The sequence below is a fragment of the Engystomops pustulosus genome, chromosome 8 (assembly GCF_040894005.1).
Source record: "Engystomops pustulosus chromosome 8, aEngPut4.maternal, whole genome shotgun sequence".
Lineage (NCBI taxonomy): Eukaryota > Metazoa > Chordata > Amphibia > Anura > Leptodactylidae > Engystomops > Engystomops pustulosus.
Genome location: NC_092418.1, coordinates 47,700,588 through 47,723,529, shown reverse-complemented (window position 1 = coordinate 47,723,529; position 22,942 = coordinate 47,700,588). Strand labels below are relative to the sequence as shown.

The 22,942-nt window shown below is 39.1% G+C and overlaps 1 protein-coding gene across 2 annotated transcripts in view; it reads left to right on the top strand.

Annotated features, from left to right (window-relative positions):
- Nucleotides 1–22,942, top strand: part of TMEFF2 (transmembrane protein with EGF like and two follistatin like domains 2) — a 337,792-nt gene that overhangs the window by 52,112 nt on the left and 262,738 nt on the right. For both annotated transcript variants that reach the window (XM_072120853.1, XM_072120854.1), the window contains exon 4: nucleotides 3,415–3,441. In XM_072120853.1, coding sequence (XP_071976954.1) covers nucleotides 3,415–3,441 — 27 coding nt within the window. The remainder of the gene's footprint in view (nucleotides 1–3,414; nucleotides 3,442–22,942) is intronic.

Here is a 22,942-nt window from a genome sequence, read left to right as displayed (position 1 = left end):
ATTCTTTTTTCAGATTAAGTTTACATTTATTGTTTTTACTTACTAAACCTCTTTACCTTTCACAAATTATTTTGTGTTGAATAATATGTTGGGGTGATGAGGGGGAGACTCAGGATGCAGGGAAGTCAAGGGCGTAGTCCAGGGAGCCACTATATGAGGACAAGATGAGGTGGGCCCAACAACATGAAGGGCCACATTATGAGAGGGAGGAAGATGATGGGGAGGATGAGGAGGGGTAGGTAAGGGGGCCACTATGGGAGGGGGATATGAGTAGCCACAATGGTAGGGGGGGCATAAGAGGACACACAGTAATGAGAAAATGAGGGGCCAAAATACGAGGAAGTGATGAGTGGCCACAATATGAGGGGAAGATGAGAGGAGCCCAATGTAAGAGAGATATAGGTGTCCACAATATAAGGTGGAGATAAGAGGGCCCATAATATGAGGTAGAGATGAGAGGTGCCACAATATATGGGGGAGATGAGAGGGGCCACAATATATAGGGGAGATGAGAGGGGCCACAATATATGGGGGAGATGAGAGGGACCACAGTATATGGGGGAGATGAGAGGGGCCGCAATATATGGGGGTGATGAGAGGGGCCGCAATATATGGGGGTGATGAGAGGAGCCGCAATATATGGGGCAGATGAGAGGGGCAGCAATATAAATTGTAGATGAGAGGGGCCACATTATGAAAGGAGAGAAAGGCCACTATATGAAGGTGGAGAAGAGAGGCCACAATATGAAGGGAAGATGAGAGGGGCCACAATATGAGGGGGAGCTGGCGCACAGATGTCCTTTAAGATTGCTGGACCCATTTCAAATGTGTTTGGAGTATCTCATCCCTGAACTTGTATGTATTTAGACTGAACTGCTTGGTCCAGTAAGTAGTAACACCTCTTTTGAATGCGGCAAAACATGTTGCTACTTGCCAGACACAAGAATTTTAGTCTAAACCCATCTGTGTTTGGGAAGGGGATACTTCATATACGCTGGAATTATTTTTTTAAACGCAGTTCAACTGCATCCTGTGAACATGGCCTTAGGATGTGTTCACAACACAATGGTAAAAACACACTAAAGTTCCTGCTTTTGCAGACTGTTATATTTATGCAATTTAAAAATACTTTCATTTAAATTTTGATTGTGGATCAGAGGATTTTTACTCTTGTAGTGTCCCTTTTTCTTAGAGGCTATCCTGTATAGGTAAATTAGGTATTATATCAGCCATGTTTGGATTTCGTAATCCAAGTTGTTTTCCATCTCTTCCTGTAGGTTGGACACTATGTGAAAAATTTGTCTTGAAAAGTCAATCTGGAGTATTCCGTTTTAGGAGTGAATTACTGTATACAATTCACAGTGACCATGTATAGTACAGATTATTTTGCTATCTCAAGGACATTTACAACCTCAGCTTCAAGAAGAGTATCCTGTCTTTATATTATGATGTCCTCATCAGGCATGGCGATAACTAATAAACCAATTTATTTGCCTTTCACAAGTTTAATGAGCCTGATTTTTAACCAATTTAACTACCATCAGATGTTGGCTACAGCAGGTCTGCAGCACTTAAACAGACCAGGAGATTCTTCTTTTCTGAACATTACTGAAGCATAATTTCGTTACAGCTCAGCAATTTTAGGAAAATGTCAAGTATAGTTATAATTTTTTAGCTCATAGTAAATCACATTACTTTATGAGAACATACCGGATTGTTTACAAGGAGAGCATACATTGTTTACTTCATTCTTGCTTATACAGTATTAGAATTGGTGAACCCCAAGATAATTACTTAAAAATACCACAGAGTAAATTGCACCGATTAATACTGTAGTAACAAGTGCGGGTTAAACAAGTTCACAAGTAAAGATAACCCATACAAATATATATTTAAAAAACTTTTATATTTCCGGTATATCAGAATGTTTTTAGCGATCATCTCTCTCTAGCTGTCTAGCTACTATTCTTCGGTCAGCTCCAACCAGAGGAGCAGAGCATGGTAGAAGTTGAGAAGAGTATACCTCGTGAGGCGTACCCTCCTAGGGGTCAGTTGTGCAATATACATGGAGTGGAAGTTGCTGTAGATAAGTTGTGAGCATTCTCTGGTTTGATAAAGTTTTAATTTCCAGAAGAACAAGGCCACTTCTAAAATCTTGTATTTTTCAGTAAGGCCAGTAAGATTAATAATACGTGCTTCATGTTGCACAACAAATATTGAATACTGTCAGTATCTTCAATAGACGACACCCTTGGTGTCCACCATGTTATAGAGGATATTGTAACCAAAATCTGGGGGAGAGGAGTAGGTGAAAAGAGAAGTCAAGAGTGTATAGAATATCACCTCTATACATTAAAATGTGTGCACGCAAACTCTCAAGACTGTTAGGTGATAGATCCTTATTTTCTGTTAATATTTTATAGCATCAAAACATTGTCAGTTTTACCCTATATTGTGCAGTTTTCAATCGTAGTATGAACCAATCAGCGAGGTAGCAGCATTCCGGTGTAGTAGCAGGAGGTGGTAACTGCAGTGGTGGCCCCCATACCGGTGAATGGGAGCTGCACTGAGATTACAACATAGAACAGGGAGCAAATTGTTTTCTGCTCTGTGCCCTGTGTTTATGTGTGTAGGACAACCCCATTTATCTGCTGTCTTGTCCCTATTTATTTTTTTGAAGTATCATACCAGTCACACTACTAACATGGGTAAGAATTGGCAAAATCATTAAAGTAGCACAATAAAAATCCACTTTTAAATGTTAAGTTCACTATTAAATGCAATCAATTGCTTTTTTTGTGTAGTTCAATGGAAGATGGAAGGGCATGAAGTCCATTGCTTTTAACAGTAAATTGTTATCACATGATAAAAAAGGTTTGACAGAAGGAGGAGGTCAAACAGCCCTGCGATGAGATTTAACACTTCAAAATTCAAAATACTTACAGATATGATGACTTACTAATGGAATAGATTAAAGTGAAAAAATATCAATGTTGAATTCTATTTTGTCATGAGAATAATACACGGAGCTGCACAAATGCTATGTAAACTCTGAAGTACTGTAGCCGCCTGGCTAGCTCATTGTTAGGTTTTTCTGTGTTCACGACTGGCTCTGAAAGTCTTGTATAAATAGCATGTCTCATAGTGGGGGAAAAAGGTTAAACTCAATGACAAAAATGAACATGATTCTTTTTATAACGGGCTCTCTGTTTCTCTGACAGTACCTGCATAACACAGCACTAACCTTGATCATGTTGTCTAGGACAAAAAGGCAAAATAAAACACAACTAAGTAGACAGACTTGTCAATGTTTTAAAGTGAAAATATGGAAATGTTGCTTTGGCCTGTAATGTAAATGTAACCAAATCCTATTGTTGAAGGTTTATCTAAGATGTGTGTTCTTTTTTCCTTCAGAGGGAGGTTCCGGCTCTGGTGATGGAGGTAAGATGATGTCTTTTATTTCTTGTTGTTATCACATTGTGGCTTGTAACTGCAGGTTGCCGGCTCACGCGTGTGGCCATATTGTAAGCTGTAAAAAGGCCTTTGTAGAGTCTTAACTGTATGTGGTGTCATCTGTAGTTCCGGATGACTAAAGTTTTTTTTGTTGAACTCCATATCCAAAATAAAAGCTGAGGTTATCTGGATAAGATTGTGTGTGTGTGTGTGTTAAGCTATTCTTGAAATCATTCTTCTAGTGTAAAATATCTCTCTACGTTTAGAGCATAATGGAAACTGTATACATCTACCTATGTTGGGTGCATGATATATAAAACTTTCTTTCAGTTCATCCTGACCTGACAAATGTTATTTTTCAGCTATGATACAATGCCGGAAAGCTTTATGTTCAAAATGTCAGGAATATGCAAAATGTTGGTTAAAGGAGTTGACCCGTATCATGTTTTTTTATATATAGGTCCCAGTGGGTTTAAAAATACCAAACAGTCTTAAACATTTACTTTCAGCAATCCAGTTCCGCACGTGACCTTCCCTCACTGACCGTCACTGCTTGTAGTTTCATTGTGCCATCAGTGTTCACCCAATGCAGGTGCAGCTGTCAAGAGTCACTGCTGAAGTCCTGTTTAACACCAGAGACCGGTGGTAACAGGAGGTGTTGGATCGATGTTAAAGGCTGAGGTACAAAAAAGGATGTTTGATATCTTTACAACCCCTGGGCCCATGTTAAAAAACCCTGTTCCCCAACTGAAGACTTGTTTTCACAAGTTAAAAGTTCTACCCTGTTATGGTGTCCCGGAATCTGAATTCCTTAACTATAATGATGGAGATCTACATATTGTAACTAACAAAAAAAATCAAAAAATGTTTAATACATTTCCATAAATGTTTGGACATACTTTTTAACATTTGGGATGACAGTTAATTCTACCACCATTTTAATGGAGAATTCACTTTAAAGAAGTTGATACTTCCAAATATCCACCTCTCCATAGATATAGAATTTAGAGGAACTTGTATGAATAAATATATCCATCCTGCCACTCTTCCTTTTTTTCAATGCTTTACACTTTGATGGCTAAATTATTTAGTAATGGCAATGTAATCAGAACATCAAATTTTCAGTAGTTATAGTACTGTGTAAGATTGATTAAGATGATGTGCTGAGAGTGTGACTCAATCAGCTGATTAAAAAAGTGCAATACTGTGTTTTGTACTTTGTATGTAGTGCTTTAAAGAAAATCTAACATCAGGATTAAGGACTATAAACCAAGCACACTGACATACTGGTGTGTGCCTCCTCTAGCAGGATCCACACACCAGCATGTCAGTGTTTGTGGTAGATATCCTTTAAGTCCTTTGTCTGATCTATTATAGTTGTCATAGGCAGTGAACGCTTACTCATTTGCTAAGTTCTTTTTAAAGCTTTTGGAACTTGCTCCAGTATATATTTGCTTCTTCGCTGTTTGTGTTGTATAGATTCTGGGACTCCAAGTAATAAATATTGTTGACTCTGTGAGCCTGGTCGTAGTTTGTCCTTCACAAAATCTAATGACCCAGTAAAACTTGTTTCCTATCCCAGATTCTGCAGTTGGCGACCAGAAATTTTGTATCCTAGAAGTGGGTCAGCAGCAGTTATAGATGTCAGTATCATTTAAGCAAAGGGAGCTTTAAGTGGTTGGACACTGATAGCCATTCTCACTCTTCATCTGCAGAGCTCAGTATTATTTTTAGTATTTATTCCTGCACAGGAAGAACGGAATTAAGTGATTTGTAGGCTTCTCCTTCTTAATTTGCAATGCAGTAAGAATTGTGTAAATCAACCCTTCTGGGATTTTAATTATGTATGCAATTCTTGTGATTGCTTACAGAAACTTGTGAAGAACTCTTAGGTAAACTGTTTTTTAAATGCATCTTTTTTGTGGCTTTGAAAAGTGGTATCTATATTTCATACACACTATTCAAAGACAATGGGAAGAATGCTGCAAAGATTAATCTCTTGACCCGAGCTACAGTTTGCATATTTTAAACAGCGATTCCACTGTAATAGTATTTATACAGAGATGCTGACAACAAAGTGCAGCTTTATGTGTGCCCTTAAATGACATCACTATTTGTCCTAGATTGAACCTGATCCAAGAGCATGTCTTCAATCATCAGAGGATATTAAAAAAAAAACTCTAGTGGCCTAATCAGCCACTGAGAAATCATGCCATACGCACCTCAAGTCCTTTCTAATGTTTCTAGCCATGCATGGTACTTGCCACAACCAACAAGCCTCAAGAGCTAAGTTTACGAGCGCGTCTCGGAGCAAACGGAGGCATTGGTGCTCGTTTACTAAGGGTCCGCGGAGCGCATTTTCATCGGTTTTCCTGACTATTTCCATTTTGCAACAAATTGCCCCAGGATTTTGCCGTATCAGCACCGACTTGCACGCACCAGAAATCGGGGGGGGGGGGGCGCCATCCGATAACCTGACGGATTTGGACAACGCGCAGGATTTAGAAATTAGAAATATGTCGCAAGACACGCACTTACATGCACCAGGAAGAAGCAGGTGAACTCCGGTGTGACAATTTCAATAATTTATTATTCTGCTTCATTTTGCAACATAATGTTTTGTCTCTTTAGCTTGGATAAAGTATGCTCGGCAGTATGAATATGAGGGTTTATAGATAATTACTCTTGACTTTGAAGCTCTTGGGTTTACATACACTCAGAATTGAAGCCGAAGCATGGTTCTATTTTTTTTTTTTAGATTTTGTACAATATTTTTTAATAGTAAACAGTCCACTCATTGACCGTATATTACAGCAAAATGATAGCATGTGTCTTGCTAAATAATAGTACGTTAATTAACTTAGAGTGCCATTTTTTTTCATTAGCCGTTGACCAGTAACTTAATTAGATCTGTTTATACGCCAGTGCTTTTTGTTTAAATGTTAAACGTAGGCAACAGCTGTCAGTTACACGGTGCAGTTCCACTTCACTTTATTACAAAATTGATTGATAGGTCAGTCTTGAAAGGGAACAGCACTAAGCACAAAACAAAAGCTGGTTTCCTGGCAAATTCGTGGAAAGTCAAAGTCGTGCCTTTAAAATACTGCAAAATAGACAACCCCCTCCCCTTGCACAATCTTATTTTTTAATGCTAGCAAATTATAATTAAAATAACTGGAAGCTGTAACGATGAATGACTTCAATTGCATGCTGAAAATTTTCAGCGTTAATGGTACTGAGAGGATTACATGAAACCAAAATAGAACAAATTTCCCTTCGTATGATGACAGGGGCTAGCTTTCCATCAGTTCTTGTATTACGCTTTTGATCCTGCTTTATTCATTCCTAATATCATAAAATCTATGACTCACAAGTACTTTTCTCTTGGCTTATGAAGTAATAATGCTAAGGGAAAATGTTCTGCTATTTTGTAGAAGATAGAAATCAGGATTGAACCCTATGAAGTCATAAGGAGCTGATTTTTAGTAAGAAGTTTAAATAAAACCTTACAGCAAGAAAATTCATTTAGTATACATTTTGTATAAATGAATGCATTTAAAATGCAACTATTTTCATGAAGGCTGTGACAACAGTCCTGGTGTACACAATTTTGGTTGTCCCAGGATCCGAGGCAGGGCAGATTTTTCTCATGGATAGCTTCTGCTGTCTGCTGGATGCAGTACTCTCTGCCTACAGCCCCTCTCTCAGGCATTACAAGATCTCACACAAACAGACACTTCCTGCTGGCATGCACAGACTTACTCTACCAGCTAGAGGCAAGATATGATCTTTATAGCAGGGGAAATAGGTTTAGCAGGGCTGATTCTGTGTGTTATAGCAGAGATGTAGCAGAGCTAGAGTGTGTTTTACATCTCCTGGATCTCATCATATCCCATCCCTGATCTTTCTCATCTCTTTTTTTCTATGTTTCAGATTCTAGTAAATTTTCAGAAGCTAAATGAAAGTGTAGCTTAACCCTGGACCCGGATAATCTAAGCACTTTGTCAGTACACAGGAATCATAATGTGTCGGCTTAGAGGGTTCCCGCCCACACTCTGGAATTTTAAACTGACCATCACTAAAATTGAGCAAAATTTTAAAGTAAGGGGGTTAGTGTAAACATCACTAGGGGATTAAAATTTTGTAACTTTTATAGTCAAACCCCTTCAATTTTGTGTCTACTTCCATGAAGCCCTTTGTATATCCATCTTAACAAACTACTAACACTATTTGAGCATACTGTACTTTATCTATCCATTCCATACTGAGTTAGCCTGTTTTATTTATTTAAAGGTTATTGTCAGTTAACAGTGACCATTACAGTGGTGTAAAAAAGGATGTGGTAAGAAGAAGTGAAATCTTTGATTATCTAATTTATGGAAGGAGTTGGGCAGCTAATAATGTTTTAGACTGTAAAAATGATGTAAATGATCCTTCTAGATTCAAGGCTCCATTAACACCTATGGAGCCCATAGCCCCTCAGGCTCATTTGCATAATTTTAGATGCCTTTTTTTATAAAAACAAAAAGAAGGGGCACACACCAGTATGTCGGTGTGCTTGGTTTACAATCCTTCATCCTGGTGGTAGATGTCCTTTAAGATCTCATACCTCGCTAATCCACTGATCAGATGCTCCAAAGAATATGGGAATTGCTGTGCAGTAACTTGGTATGACCACTATAATGAGAATGCAGCTGTCTGCTCTCTTTTCCGTTCTCTTTGCATTGACCAGTGTCTGACCGCATCAATAAGATATTGATGACCTATTGTAGAGAACAGTCATTACTTTTTAGTTAAAAAGCCCCTTTAGGGATATCAATTGACTCTTTTAGATTGGAATTTATTTTATCAGTGCGTAAACATAATAGACCTCTATTAATTTTATTCTTAGTCTCTATTCATTATTACTACAGCTGTTAACAATTACCTTTACAAATGCAAATGATAAATTGTGAGTTGTTTTGATATGGAAATCATTTTCACAAAAACTAATCAAACATTTTGTGTGTTTTACATATGAACATTCCAAATTTCTAATATCCCTTTGATTGTTGCCAAATTTTTGCATTTTGTAGCAGACCTCCAAAGAATGGATACTAGAGGACCCATTTATGTGCTCTCTGTTCTCAAGTGGTGGATATATAGAAATATAAATGCAATCCCCAGCAATATCATTGGTGAATCTTATTTTATATTGCACTACCAACCTTGTAATGCCAGATGAGAAGAACCCTTTATTATGTTGTGTCTTTTATGGCCCCTAGAGATCAGAGAGAATGATATAGCTGAATAGAACTATTACATCCACAAAAGAAAAGCTTTACCATTGTAGAACTTCATACAGCAAACCCTTGGGTGTGATATGAAGATAAATGGGATGTCATGTATGTACGCCTTGACATGGAGTGTGCTGGATATTCTTAGTTTTTGTTAAGGACCTTGTTTTACTAGTTTGCAAAATTTTTGCTCTGTTTGTCAGGAATGTGAATAATCTAAGTCAGGCCCTACATAATAATGCATTGTTTATAATACTAACCTTCTTTTATTGAAATATACACTGAAAGGACATCTGCCACCAGTTAACTGGTGGTAGAGTGTCCTAAATAGACTGCTCATTCAGGCTAAGGGATGGGGGGGGGGTCGTTTTTTAACATGTTTTCTGGCATCTTTATTAATGAAACAACAACTTCCCAATTTTTAATTTATCCACACTTCCAATGCAAGCCTCCTCCTGCCCACGGAGAGAGCACATGCCCCAGCTCTGATGTCACCGGCTGGATCATAATTCCCCAGCAAGGACAAAGGAGGAACATTATAGCGGGGGAGTGCATAAATTAAAAATAAGGGAAGCCGATAGGTGTTCTGGCACCATCAGCCTGAGCTCCTCTGGCTGTTTTACAAAGTTATTATTTAATAAAGATGCCAGAAAACATGTCAAAAACTGTCCCCCCCAATCCCCTAGACTGAACGAGTAGTCTAATTAGGACGTTCTACCATCAGTGAACTGGTGGTAGATGTCTTTTAATGGGCCCCCAAAATGAACTTTTGAAAGGATTTTAGCTTTTAAAAATAACTTAACTGAAGGGGTTTTGCAGGCCAATAATTTTAATGACCAATCGGCCAAAATCCGACAGATCCATCCATAGTGCCATGGCTATCCTGGCTCACTGATTGTGCCACTTTCATTGAACTGAATGGCAGCAGTACTTACACTTACACATTTTTAAAACTAGTTCAAACTACACTATGTAGAGTTTTTTTGTGGAGTGTGCAGGGTGCCCCAGATTAATCAAAACTGGCGCACACTCTTTAGAAGTCTGGCACACCCTGCACTGCTCTGGAAGTGTGCACCATTTGTTCAGTTTCTTCATGCTGCAGAATTGTGGCGCAGACAGAATTGGGGCATGTCAGTAAAAAATGTGGTGCAAACAAACTAAGCACGAACACTCCCCTTTAGCTGCACATTTTGTCTTGTTGGACACCGTGCAGCCACAACACAAAACTAGCGCAGACCCTTTATAAATACATGTGCAAGTTCTTTTGAGTGCAAAGAAAGATCGAAAACCGGCGCAAATGCTTTAATAAATGTGGGATGTGTCGAATAACTGACAAGTGGAGATGCCTGACAAACATTTAAAGAGAACAAGTCTTTAGGATTTCACTTTTTCCCCTAAAGATAGGTTTCCAATGCCTTTTTAACATGAATTCCTAATTTGCTTTTATAATTAATAGAACTTGTTTCATTCACTTAAAATTAGCTAAAAGTATACCTGAATTCCTGCCAGCAAACTGGATCAATTCATGGGTATGTCTGTGCAAGACTGCCATCCCTGTGTCGTCATCGTTATCTCCTCTCTGCTCTGATAGCTCTTTTACCCTCCCTCCTCCCCCATGCAGCCATAAGCTGACCCATACAAATCTCTATTAGCTCATGTCTGTAGGAGCTAGGAAGGATATAAGGGATAGAGGAGATAATGAGGATGGCACAGGGATTACAGCATTGCACAGATGCCCCATAACTTGAGTTTGCTGGTAGAGATCCAGGTATACTTATCTACCTTTAAAAATTAGTGGAACAAGTATTGTTAATTATAAAAGCTCTCATTAGGTAAAAATGTGAAATTCTGATGACAGGTTCCCTTTCCCATGGATAGATCATTAAAAGTATTAGTCCCCCTTTTATGAAGCACACATGATAGTATGGTCATAACTCTAAGTAAAATTCAGAGACATAACCAGCAGGATTACACATTCTAAGCATAAAACATGGACATTTTATCCCCTGCAGAGGAGATTGCTTAAAAAGATTGCTACAAAGAGAATTACTTTGGATTACAAAATTGGATGCTTCAGGGATTTGGATTGAAAAGAGAAATGGACAATAGTATAAGTTTGTGATTATGCTCTAATAACATTTAAGCTTTGTTTGATAGATGCATTTTCAGGTCAGATGTATTTGAATTTAATTTCATTTTCTGCAAACCTTCTGTACCATTTTCTTATGAAAATTACATATTATAGGTAGACCATTATGGTTTCCTGGACACATTAGTATTTCTTTTGAGCATCTAGAGTTTTTTTTGTCTTTCTTGGTTGTTTACTATATATAACCTTACTACTATACTATACTATACTACTATATATATACCTTTGCTGACAAAATTAAAGGGATTGCCTGCTTCTGACCACTTAATCTCCTTGCCGCTGAGACCTCTAGCAAACATCTAATTTATTATATGTCAAAAATTCAGATAACTAACCAACCATAAAATGTATGGAATCCTTGAGTCTGGCATAATAAGTAGTAAGAGTTTCCTTATCATGTCCAGATTCTACTATTGTTTCAATACTGTTGACTATTTCCCCCTCAAAAATCTTAAAAACACATTTTCAGTTCACTGTATTTATTGCCACCAGCTACAGGAAGGCCTCTGAAAATAGGTTATAATCTGTTGCCTTTATATTAAATGAATAATAATAATGATAAAGTCAATTTTGGAATTTTCAACCTTAAAGGGGTATTCTGGGAATATGAACATCTGATAGAAATACCCATAATGCTATAACTAAATAAATACAACAGAATTCAATGTCATTAATCAGTAGTTTTCTTTTAGGAATCACATATAAAAAATATCAATTTTGCCACAAATTGTGGTAAAATAGCACAATTAAACTTAAGTCCTGAGCAGGCAAAGGTAAAAACATAGTAAGTGGTTGCAGAATAATTTGTGATTTTTGTGTGAATTTTTTTTTAAAAAAGTCACAAAATGCCAACAAACACAGATGCCGAAAATATCACCTTCTAAGACAAGTCTAAAATCAAGAAAAAGCAAAAAAAATACATACTGATGTCCTGACTAAAGATACATGTTCTGCTATATTCTTTTATTTAACCTTTCATTTATTCCTTTAAATTTAAAGGGATTTAAAGCAATCCCTTTATGATGTACAGAGAGAGTTCATGAAATCCAAAGACACATAGGGGCACATTTATTAATGTGTCTGCGCCAGTTTTCTGTCTCACTTTGCACTGAAAAGAACGTGCAAACTGTCGGACCATGCAAAACATTTATTACTGCAACTCAACAGAATTGTGTCACACGCCCTATGTTAAAGGTGCAACAAAAGTTTGTACGCACTTCCTGAGCAGTGCAGGATGCGCCAGATTAATGAAGACCCAGTACCAGTATTCAATAATCTGGCGCACCCTGCACATAGTACGCATTACACTACTTTTGATAAATTTGGGCCATAGTAGAGACCAACGTTATATCAGTCACTGATAGAAACTCAATGGGGGTCATTTCTCTTTTTTTCCCCCTTATATTTGCAACTATTTGCACCTAGCATAGGCAACGGTGCAAGAATTTTTCAGTGTCGCCCTTGATATATTGTTAAAATCCAGATGTGGGAGTAGGAAAAAGATGGAATTTTGGCACAAAGCTCTATGCCGATCAGGCGTAGGAAAAACTTTAGAAGGGGTTGCAGAAGAGTTTACGAGTTTTGTTTGGCTTTATTAAAAAGTCAGAAAACCTGCAGAGACTCAGCTGCCTTATACACCAACCTCTAAGATAAATTAAATAACCCAGAAAACCCAGAAAAAGCAAAGAGTACCCCAATAATAATAATAATGACCCCCAGTAACCAAATTACAAAAACTATACTTTAATCTACTCTTCTTCTGCCTTTGGCGCTAGAATCAGCCCAGGAATTGGACCTCTATTTTCCATGTTGTGATTGTGCTACACTCCCAGTTAAAGTTGCGATTATCTTATCATATAAGAGGTGTCTCCTAAATTTCTCCTAAATCTGTTAGATTTTACCTCTAACCAGCACTTTTGAACATATTTGTATTAGCTGCAGGCACTGAATACAGCCACAATTTACATGCCATGAGGTTTAGATATTGATAGATAGGACAAATATGGTTTTCTTCTTTTACATTATTCTAAAAATGTATTATAAAGCCAATGGCCACTTGTTTCTTGTGAGCTGCACATTGTGAAGTAAAATGTGTAATTCCCTTGGCAACAGTGTGGGCCAAATGTTGTTCTGCAAGCACTCTTTCTCCAATCCATGATTTATCAAAAAGGTTAAACACATGCTAGGGGATTAGCCGTAGAAATAAGTACTCTAGACATGTTGTTCAATTATCATGGCAAAGCTGACAACGTCTACTGCAAGGATCTGGAATTGAAAATATACATAATCCAAACTGACTTTCAGAATCCTGTCGTGATGCTCAAGTGAACAGGAAAAAAAAGTATTTTTTAAGCCTTTTCTGTGCAAAGTAAAGTGTGACGAAACATTAGTTTATAATAATGCTCCCTGTAAATAATGCTTGAAGTAAAAGAAAGGCTGCACTTACTAATGCCTGATGAGACATCATGGGAACAAGTACAGCATTTGTCCTAGCGGCTTCTACATATCCTCCAAGATCCATGGGATAATTTCTATGGTTTTTCTTTTCCTGCGATGTCTCTGGATGGTCTGTAATCTTTTATTAAAAGTACATATATATTTTATTGTGCATGCACAAGGTTTTATCAGCTGATATCTAGGCAGTAGCTGAACCATGGAAATGATGTTCTGCTTCCTTTATTACTATCGGAATAATAATTTCCATTCATGTTTGTAGGTGATATTTCGGCTACAGGTTAAGAACACAGTGAGAATGTTATTATTTAGTATTTTCATCATTTATTTAGGTGCTTTTCTATCAATCTGTTCCAAAGTTTTTAAGCTACTTCACTGCTTTCAAGCATTGAAGTATTTTTTATACATATACTGTAGAAACTCCACAATATAATTTATCACATTGAATACACAGCTGGAGATTTATCTCTAAAAGTTAGATATTGCAAAGCTAGTTTAGACAATCCCATGCTGCACCACATATTTAAAGGCAGCATGGTGGCTTACAGGGTTGGGGACCTGGGCTGAATAGAGTTTGTATGTTATCTCCGTGCTTGCGAAAGTTTTCCTCCAGGTCCTCCGGTTTCTTCCCACACTCCAAAACATACTGGTAGGTTGATTAGATTGTGAGCCCAATTGGGGACAGGGACTGATTTGGCAAACGCGGTGTAGCACTGCGTAATCTGTGTGCGCTATATAAATAAAGGAATTATTATAATTAATTATTATTTATCAAAGTCTGATGCTTATAGAGGGCCAGACTCCTCTTTTGTCCTACATGAGCTATATGAACTTTATTGGGGTAAGTATCAAACCCTGATAAGGTCACCCATTTAGTATTTGTCAGGTCATGTGATTCCCCAAGCAGCAGGACTCAGAACCTGTGAAGTCATGTGTCCTGCTGGGTTCAAGTGGATGTCTGTGAAACAGTCCTCCCATCACTTATATGGGAGTAGTTGTTGTGGTTGCTGCATAGGAATCACATCATGTGGGGCTTTCGACAGCAAATGGAAAACTTTTAACAGGATAATTATAGTATGCACAGCCCCTTAAGGGCCTTATGCTTACCCTGTTAAAGGAAATCTAGGATCAAGAATTGTAAATCAAGTACACTGACATACTATGTGTGCCCCCTCTTCTCGTATTCCCTGTTTTTTAAAACACCCATGATGCTATAAATAAATGAATGTAACAAAACACAATGTCATTAGACACAAAATGGAGCTTAAATAGTTTGATTTTATGATTCACAAAGTTTTACGGCCTCTCTAAAGTATGCAGAGTTATCACCAAGATGGCCGCCACTCGAAACTACAAGTCCCAAGATCCTTTAGTTCTCAGTAACTCCTCCTCCCTTTTATGCTCTTCTACCAGTGATGATCTAAAAGGTTTTCTTGCTCTGTTAGCATAGTGATGATGTGTAACTGCCATGACCAAAACACTGGCCATACTGGAGGCACTGCAACCAACCGACTACAACCAAACCCAGGCAGGTGCAGGACATGTGATGTGGACATGTGTCCAGCAGCCATCTTCTGTCCTGTGTCTGTTCCGCCCAGAGGAAATCAACAGACTGATTAAAGGGCCAGTAACACTTTAATTCCTCATTACTGTGCATCAGCATTTTTCTGCTAAGAGGAGCAAAATTTTAAATAACAACTAATTACATATAAGCTTATATTTTGAGGATCCATTTGTATATAAATTATGCCGATTCCTGGAGTAACTCTTTAAAGAAAAGTCCATACTGCCAGATGGGGCACACATCTGCATGACAATGTGCTTGGTTTACACATTTTCTTTAAATTTTAGCATGAATGGCCTCCCCCTTTAATGATGCTGAAATCTGGAGTAGCATAAGACTGACATCTTTTTATTGGTTTAGTTTGCACCATTTTGACTCATTTTGGTTTATAGGTGAAAGAGGTAAACGAGGGGCACCACACTTTTTAGTATATCCCAAAAACAAATCTTCTGACAGATTCTCCAAGAGAAAATGGGCAGCTAATCATAGAGGCACAGGGAGATGCTCTAGCTCACACAGTCCATAGAAAACTTTTGGCAATCATTTCAAGAAGAAAGAAAAGCTGGCACTCACCAATGTAAAACAATTCAGTCTTTAAGAGAAGAGCAGAGCAGGAGCCCACTAGAGGCAATGCCCCGTTTCGCGCTGCACGAGGCAGGATTAAGCGCTTGTGCAGCTTGAAATGGGCCATCGCCTTTAGTGGGCTCCTGCTCTTCTCTCCTGCACTGTTTTTAACACGATGTAGAATAAAGACTGAATTGTGTTACATTGGTGAGCGGCAGCTTTTCTTTCTTCATGAAATGATTGACTCATTTTGGTGCTTCCTAAGCCATGTCCCTTTTTAAGGTCATATAGGACAAAAGCGGAAGTATTTAAAAACTTTCTAAAACCTAGATGAAAAATAATGCAAGACATTTCATGGGGGCGGGGGCTATTGAGGATGACTACTCGGGTTATATGTGGGTCTTGATTGCTTATGCTTGTGATAAAACTCTGTTAAAATGTTTTATAATCCTTGTAAGCTGTGTTGCTAATGTAAATGGTATTATTCTCATAATACCTGTCTGAGGAAGGAGGACACACCTCCGAAACGTCACACTAGACCATACGGGCGTCGGTTGCTCAGTGAAAAGCCATGATCTCCTAGCGTGCTACAATTTTATGGACAATTGACACTGTTTGCCGAAGATATGGTGATGTACTGGTGTTTTATGTCTTTTCACATTTGGATATAAAGAAAAATTGATTTATATTGCTGACTCCGGTCATATGTCTCTAAATGCTTGGTTAATGGGTTATGAGAGCCCTCATTTGTAGACCGGTGTACACACTAGGAGTCACACGCTACAGAGCTTTTTTGTTTTTTGGTTGATAAGGTCAAAGCAAGTACATTTTTGTAGACAGGTTCACATGAATGGGTCTGTTAAAACCACAAATGATACACAGGTTTATTCTTTACCAGGCCAAGAATTAACCATGTCCAGGTGCATGTAACCCTAAACATAAGAATAGAAATATACTGTATATTCTGGGTTTATTTTCTTGCATTTGGGCCATGTGCTCTGTTTTTCATATCCAAACTCCACAGTTCTGTTGTACAGCTGTGGGCATGATACTTTACAATCATGGTTGTATGCATGTATGTGTTGTATGCATGTATGTGTGTATCTTGTAGTGCTAGGACTAGTGCAAAACGACTCGTCCCTGAAAACGCATCCTTATCATTGACTCTCTCTCTCTCTCCTGCCAATTTTAAGATGAATGAATAAAGAAGAAATTTTAAATAAGTGTTGACTGATCTTTATAATTGTGGTGATGACATCTCTTTAGTGCAAATTATGACAGAATTCTGTAGTGGACAGATTAATAAATTTCCCTGAGTATCTGACATTCTGTGGAAAGAGCAGAAAAAAGAACTTGGGTTAATAGATTGCATTAAGAAAAGTAATAGCTAAACTGCTTTTGATGGACTTACTGAGGAACTATAATCCAGAACTTGGGAGCAGTTTTAATTCAGAGCTCTCAGAATAACGAAGTCTGAGGATACCCCCCCCCCCCCAATGATTCAATTCCAGCTACAATCCTGGAATCTAAATGTATATTTTTACATACAAAGGTTGGGTTACACTGATCTACAGAGCTTCTGGTAGGCTCACTTTATTGTTTAAACAGTGAAATATTTGTAAAAAAAAAAAATCATCTAACTATTGAATTATCTATCTCCTATAAGTTGTCTATTACCTATCTATAAATCTAACCATTTGTCTATTTAGCATTTTATCTATCTATTTATCTGTCTCTTCTATCCATCCATGCATGTATCTATCTATCACATCCACCTCTTTTATCTATCATGTATCTATCATATATACAGTATATATATCATCTAAATATCTATTTCTCTCTCTCATATATATATATATACATCTGATGAAACAATGAAGCAGCACTCCCAGTCCAAGCAGTTGAATGAGGGTGAGGTTTATTCACAGACACTAAAGCTTGTGAAAGGTGCACACTGCACTGAAACGTTGCCTGTCTGTGAATAAATCTCACCCTCATTCTCAAGCTTGAGAAAGTTGCACACTACACTGAAACGTTGCCTGTTTGTGAATAAACCTCTATTGGAGAAATTACACGTCACTCGATGTTTTGGAATATATGGGTGCACAAGTAGGCCACTACACCGAGATAACTTGGCACTTTTAGGTCAAAAATTGAGGAGAATTTATTTAATTCAGAATAAACAGTATAGCAATCCAACAAAAATGTATTATTTTGCAATGTTTCGGTCTTATAAATTCAGACCTTTATCAGGCACGGATTGCAAGGTATAAGTGGAAATGGAGATGAGATGCAATGCTACGACTGCCGGAGCGCAGATGGAAAGGTGGAAAAGCGGGTGGTCCCCCTGTAGAGACGAGTGCTCTATATATCTATCATCTATCTATGAATCTATCATCAATCTACCGATCTCCTATAAAATTCTCCTACAGTCCCATATTACAGATTGCCTTACCATACTACTGTTTGTAAACTACAAAGTGTTATAATTGTGCAGGGCTAAAAGGAGACTGAATGTGACTATTTATAAAATTGTTTTATTTTGTGGCCCCACTTTGTCTAAAACCGGTGCACAGTATGACTCCACCATAAGACTGGAGATGGTGCAGCATAAGACTGTCTCGTCTAGCTGTGCCCTGTTTTACTTTCCAACACTTTTGATAAATCCCCCCCAAACTTTAAAGTCTGATTTTGCAGTAATAGTTTTTTATTCTACATATTAACATACATGTAATATATGTTCAGAATCATATCACAATATTTATAGTTTGTCATTACTCAGACCCTTTATAGACCTATTTACACTGTATAGTCTAGGTCTAAAGTCAAAATAATTGAAGTTTACTAACTAAGACTATCTTCAACAATTTTCCAACCATCCATTTTGAATGTTAATATATGTACTTGGAATTACCTTCAATAACTTTGGATATAGAGCAACTGAGCAAAACAGTCTGGATGATAGTTTTCCAATATTTCATTAGATTTGTGCTGTCATATCAGATGCGTGTGAAAAGGCTAAAAGCAATTTATTGTGTACAGCAAAGGGTTGCCATTCTGGAACTCTGTACTATGAACCCATCTGTTCATTAATTGTTTTTCTTGTAATTTGTTAAATTGTAACATATGTAAAACAGACTGAGTGACTTGGCAATTAATATATCTTGAGGCTTATTTCAAAGGGAACACTTCATGCTGCATGTCATTATAATATATATATTATATATTAATATTATATAGTTCATTTTCTGCTTTTATAATTTTCACATTTTAGACAATTTTGTAAGGTTAAGGAATAAGATATCAGTTGTTCATTTAAAAAAAAAAACAAATCTACCATCAAAATCTTGGATGATAAACCACTTTATTTTTGTTTACATAATTTTGCTAATGAACCACAAGGGCTCTGGTATTGTTACAGAGGCCCCTCCTTGCTGCAGCTTTACAGGCTGTTACACTGTCTTACCCTACCCCTGCTCCCTCAGCACTTCACCCCTACCTCTGCCTGATTTAATCTCACAGCAAACAGAGGAAGTTTAAGCACACAGTGGTAGTGGGAAGAGCTCCCAGTCTGTTTACACCACTCAGAACTCATCTTACTCATTAGCATAATTGTAATAGTTGTTTTTAGAAGGAAGAAGGACATGGATAACAAATATTATAAGATGACCAATGTTACATGGCTGGATACAGTAAGTTCCCCTGGTTTATCATGCTTGATTTTCATGGTAGATTTCATTCAAGTCACCATCACAAATATTAACATTACACTAACCCTTTCAGAACAACTTAAGTTACTACTGTACTTTTTTTTAATTACATTCTATATCAATTCTGGTTTTTCACAACTTTCGTCTATGGTCACAACTATCATTTATGGTTTACCAGTAGAACATGGACTCAATAATTCCCTTACATGTAGCATTTTAAACTTCCTTTAGACTAATGCATTTTTTAAATTATATTTACTATGTGTACATTTGCCTGTTACAGTTGAATTTGAGATATAAGGTTTTTTTGTACAGTAAAAGTAATATATGTATCTACATTATGTACAAATTCTCTGTGTGTGTACGTAAAGGATTTTGAAAGACGTTAATGTTGACCCTCACTGATCGGCTGTGTGAATAGACCAATGCCTATTACAGAAAGAGGTGCAACGATTGCTCTTTTTGACACGTACAGGCTGCACTAATTTCATATTCGCTAATAAAACTGGAGCCTTTACATTGTAAATGTTAATTTATTAGTATGTGATATGGGGGAGAGCAGTGGGAAGAAGTGTTTCAATCCAACTTGGCAATAAACTATATTTGAGTGATGACTTAAAGGAATGTTTCGATTGGAGAGGCAAAAACTTTGTTTATCATGACTGCAGTCTTTCTATCATTTCATGTTTTCAGTTGAATAAACATAACTGCTTTTGGCAAATGAGCTGGAAAATACTTTACCTAACTGTATAAATGAATGACGTGAAGTCGCGCTGCTCAAACACTTTTAGATGGAGCATGCAATGTTGCACTTACTAAGGGCAAACCTACTAGTATGGATTTGCAGATAGAAAGGGTCATATTATTATGTTTAATACTCCTTGCATTTAATTATAGAGTTCTCTGTTCTTCTCACTGACACTGTGTAGGAAGATAATATTCTCTGTCAAGACATATGTGGGAAGATACAATTCAGAGATGTAAAAAAAAACACAAAACAAACATATGCCACATAGTCTGTTACTATAGTGTTCATTTGAAGAGTTGGAAGAATCAAGCAAAAGGTGGTAAATATCATCTACATTAATAAAGGAATTCACTAACTCTAAGGGAATAATTTATTATATCTTACCTATTCTGCAGCAGACAGAAGATAGTGATGAGGCGGAAAATAAAGCAGAATGTAGTTTATGCTTTAACACTTACCATACTGAAAACTTAGAATGTACTGATATACATACCTACTAGAGATGAGCGAACATACTCGTCCGAGCTTGATGCTCGTTCGAGCATTAGCGTACTCGAAACTGCTCGTTGCTCGGACGAATACTTCGCCCGCTTGAGAAAATGGCATCTCCCGCCGTTTTGCTTTTTGGCGGCCAGAAACAGAGCCAATCACAAGCCAGGAGACTCTGCACTCCACCCAGCATGACGTGGTACCCTTATTTTATTTCTGGTTGAGCTGCTGGTGGCTGGCCTTGCTGTAGTGCATCTACTACCATATTGTGAGGAATTTGCAGGGAGACTTGCGACCGTTGTGTTTAGCGCTTAGTGACGCACATATCCATCGCAAAGACCGAAGTGGGACAATTTATTAGGGGTTGGATTGAAATTAGGCACAGTCTGCCATTTACTTTTTATTTTACATTTATATTTTCATAACTCAGCGTCATCTCATCTGGCATAGCAGTGTGCTTTCATACTTGGCTAGAAAATAGCCATAGCAATAGGATAGCATCGTTTGGTTTTAAAAACTAAAAAACACAAAAAAAAAACACAAAAAAACACAAAAAAAAGTTTAAAAAAAATTAAAGTTATAACTTTCATTTTCAAAATGTTTAACCCGAGGGCTAGGGGTAGAGGACGAGGGCGGGGACATGGGCGTCCAACTACTGCAGGGGTCAGAGGCCGTGGTCCTGGGCGGGGTGAGACACCACCTGCTGATGAGGGAGCAGGGGAACACCGCAGAGTAACACTCCCTAGGTTCATGTCTGAAGTTACTGGGACTCGTGGTAGAGCACTGTTGAGGCCAGAACAGTGCGAACAGGTGATGTCGTGGATTGCCGACAATGCTTCGAGCAATTTGTCCACCAGTCAGTCTTCCACGCAGTCCACCGATGTCACCAAAATCGGCACTCCTTCAGCTCCTGCACCTCAGCCTCCTCCCCCCCAGTCTGCCCCCTCCCAGGAAAATTTGGCATTTGAACCGGCATACTCTGAGGAACTGTTTTCTGGACCCTTCCCACAGTCACAAACCACTTGTCCGGTTGCTGCTGAGCAATTTTCCGATGCCCAGGTTTTCCACCAGTCGCAGTCTGTGGGTGATGATGACCTTCTTGACGTAGTGGAAGAAGTGTGTAAAGAGGTGTCGGACGATGAGGAGACACGGTTGTCAGACAGTGGTGAAGTTGTTGTCAGGGCAGGAAGTCCGAGGGGGGAGCAGACTGAGGGATCGGAGGATGATGAGGTGACAGACCCAAGCTGGGTTGAGAGGCCGGGTGAACACAGTGCTTCTGAGACGGAGGAGAGTCCTCGACCAGAACAGGTTGGAAGAGGCAGGGCCAGAGCTGGTGCATCAGCGCCAAATGTGTCACGTAGTGAAGCTCCCGTGGCGAGGGCTAGATTTTCAGAAGTCTGGAGGTTCTTTAAGGAAACACCGGATGACCGACGGACTGTGGTGTGCAACCTTTGCCAAACCAGGATCAGCAGGGGTTCCACCACTACTAGCTTAACTACCACCAGTATGCGCAGGCATATGAATGCTAAACACCCCACTCAGTGGCACCAAGCCCGTTCACCTCCGGCCGTGCACACCACTGCTCCTTCCCCTGTGTCAGCTGATAGTCAGCCCCCTGCCCAGGACCCTGGCACAAAAACCCCATCGTCGCCTCCACGATCCTCCACAGCATCCACCAGCGTTCAGCTCTCCATACCCCAGACGCTGGAGCGGAAAAGGAAATATAGTGCAACCCACCTGCACGCCCAAGCCCTTAATGTCCACATCTCCAGATTGCTTAGCCTGGAGATGCTGCCCTATAGGCTAGTAGAGACTGAGGCCTTTCGCAACCTCATGGCGGCGGCTGCCCCTCGGTATTCGGTCCCCAGCCGCCACTACTTTTCCCGATGTGCCGTCCCAGCCCTGCACCAGCACGTGTCAGACAACATCATCCGTGCCCTGACCAACGCCGTTTCTGACAAGGTCCACCTGACCACGGACATGTGGACGAGTGCTGCCGGGCAGGGCCACTATATATCGCTGACGGCACATTGGGTTAACTTGGTGGAGGCTGGGACCGAGTCTGACCCTGCGGCTGGTCATATACTGCCGACGCCGAGGATTGCGGGGCCTACCTCGGTCCAGGTCTTTCAGGCCTACTATGCCTCCTCCTCCTCCCACCCCTCCTCCACCTCCTCCTCCGAACTACCATCCGTGGGCATGGCGCCATCAGTCGCTAGCTCTAGGCACAGCAGCAGTGCCGTCGCTAAGCGACAGCAGGCGGTGCTCAAACTGCTGAGCCTAGGCGATAAAAGGCACACCGCCCAAGAACTATTACAGGGCATCACGGCGCAGACTGATCTGTGGCTGGCACCGCTGAACCTGAAGCCAGGCATGGTTGTGTGTGACAACGGCCTGTAACCTGGTGGCGGCTCTGCAACTCGGCAGACTGACACATGTGCCATGCCTGGCCCATGTGTTAAATCTGATAGTTCAGCGTTTCCTCAAGACATACCCCAATCTGTCTGATTTGCTCACGAAGGTGCGCCGCATCTG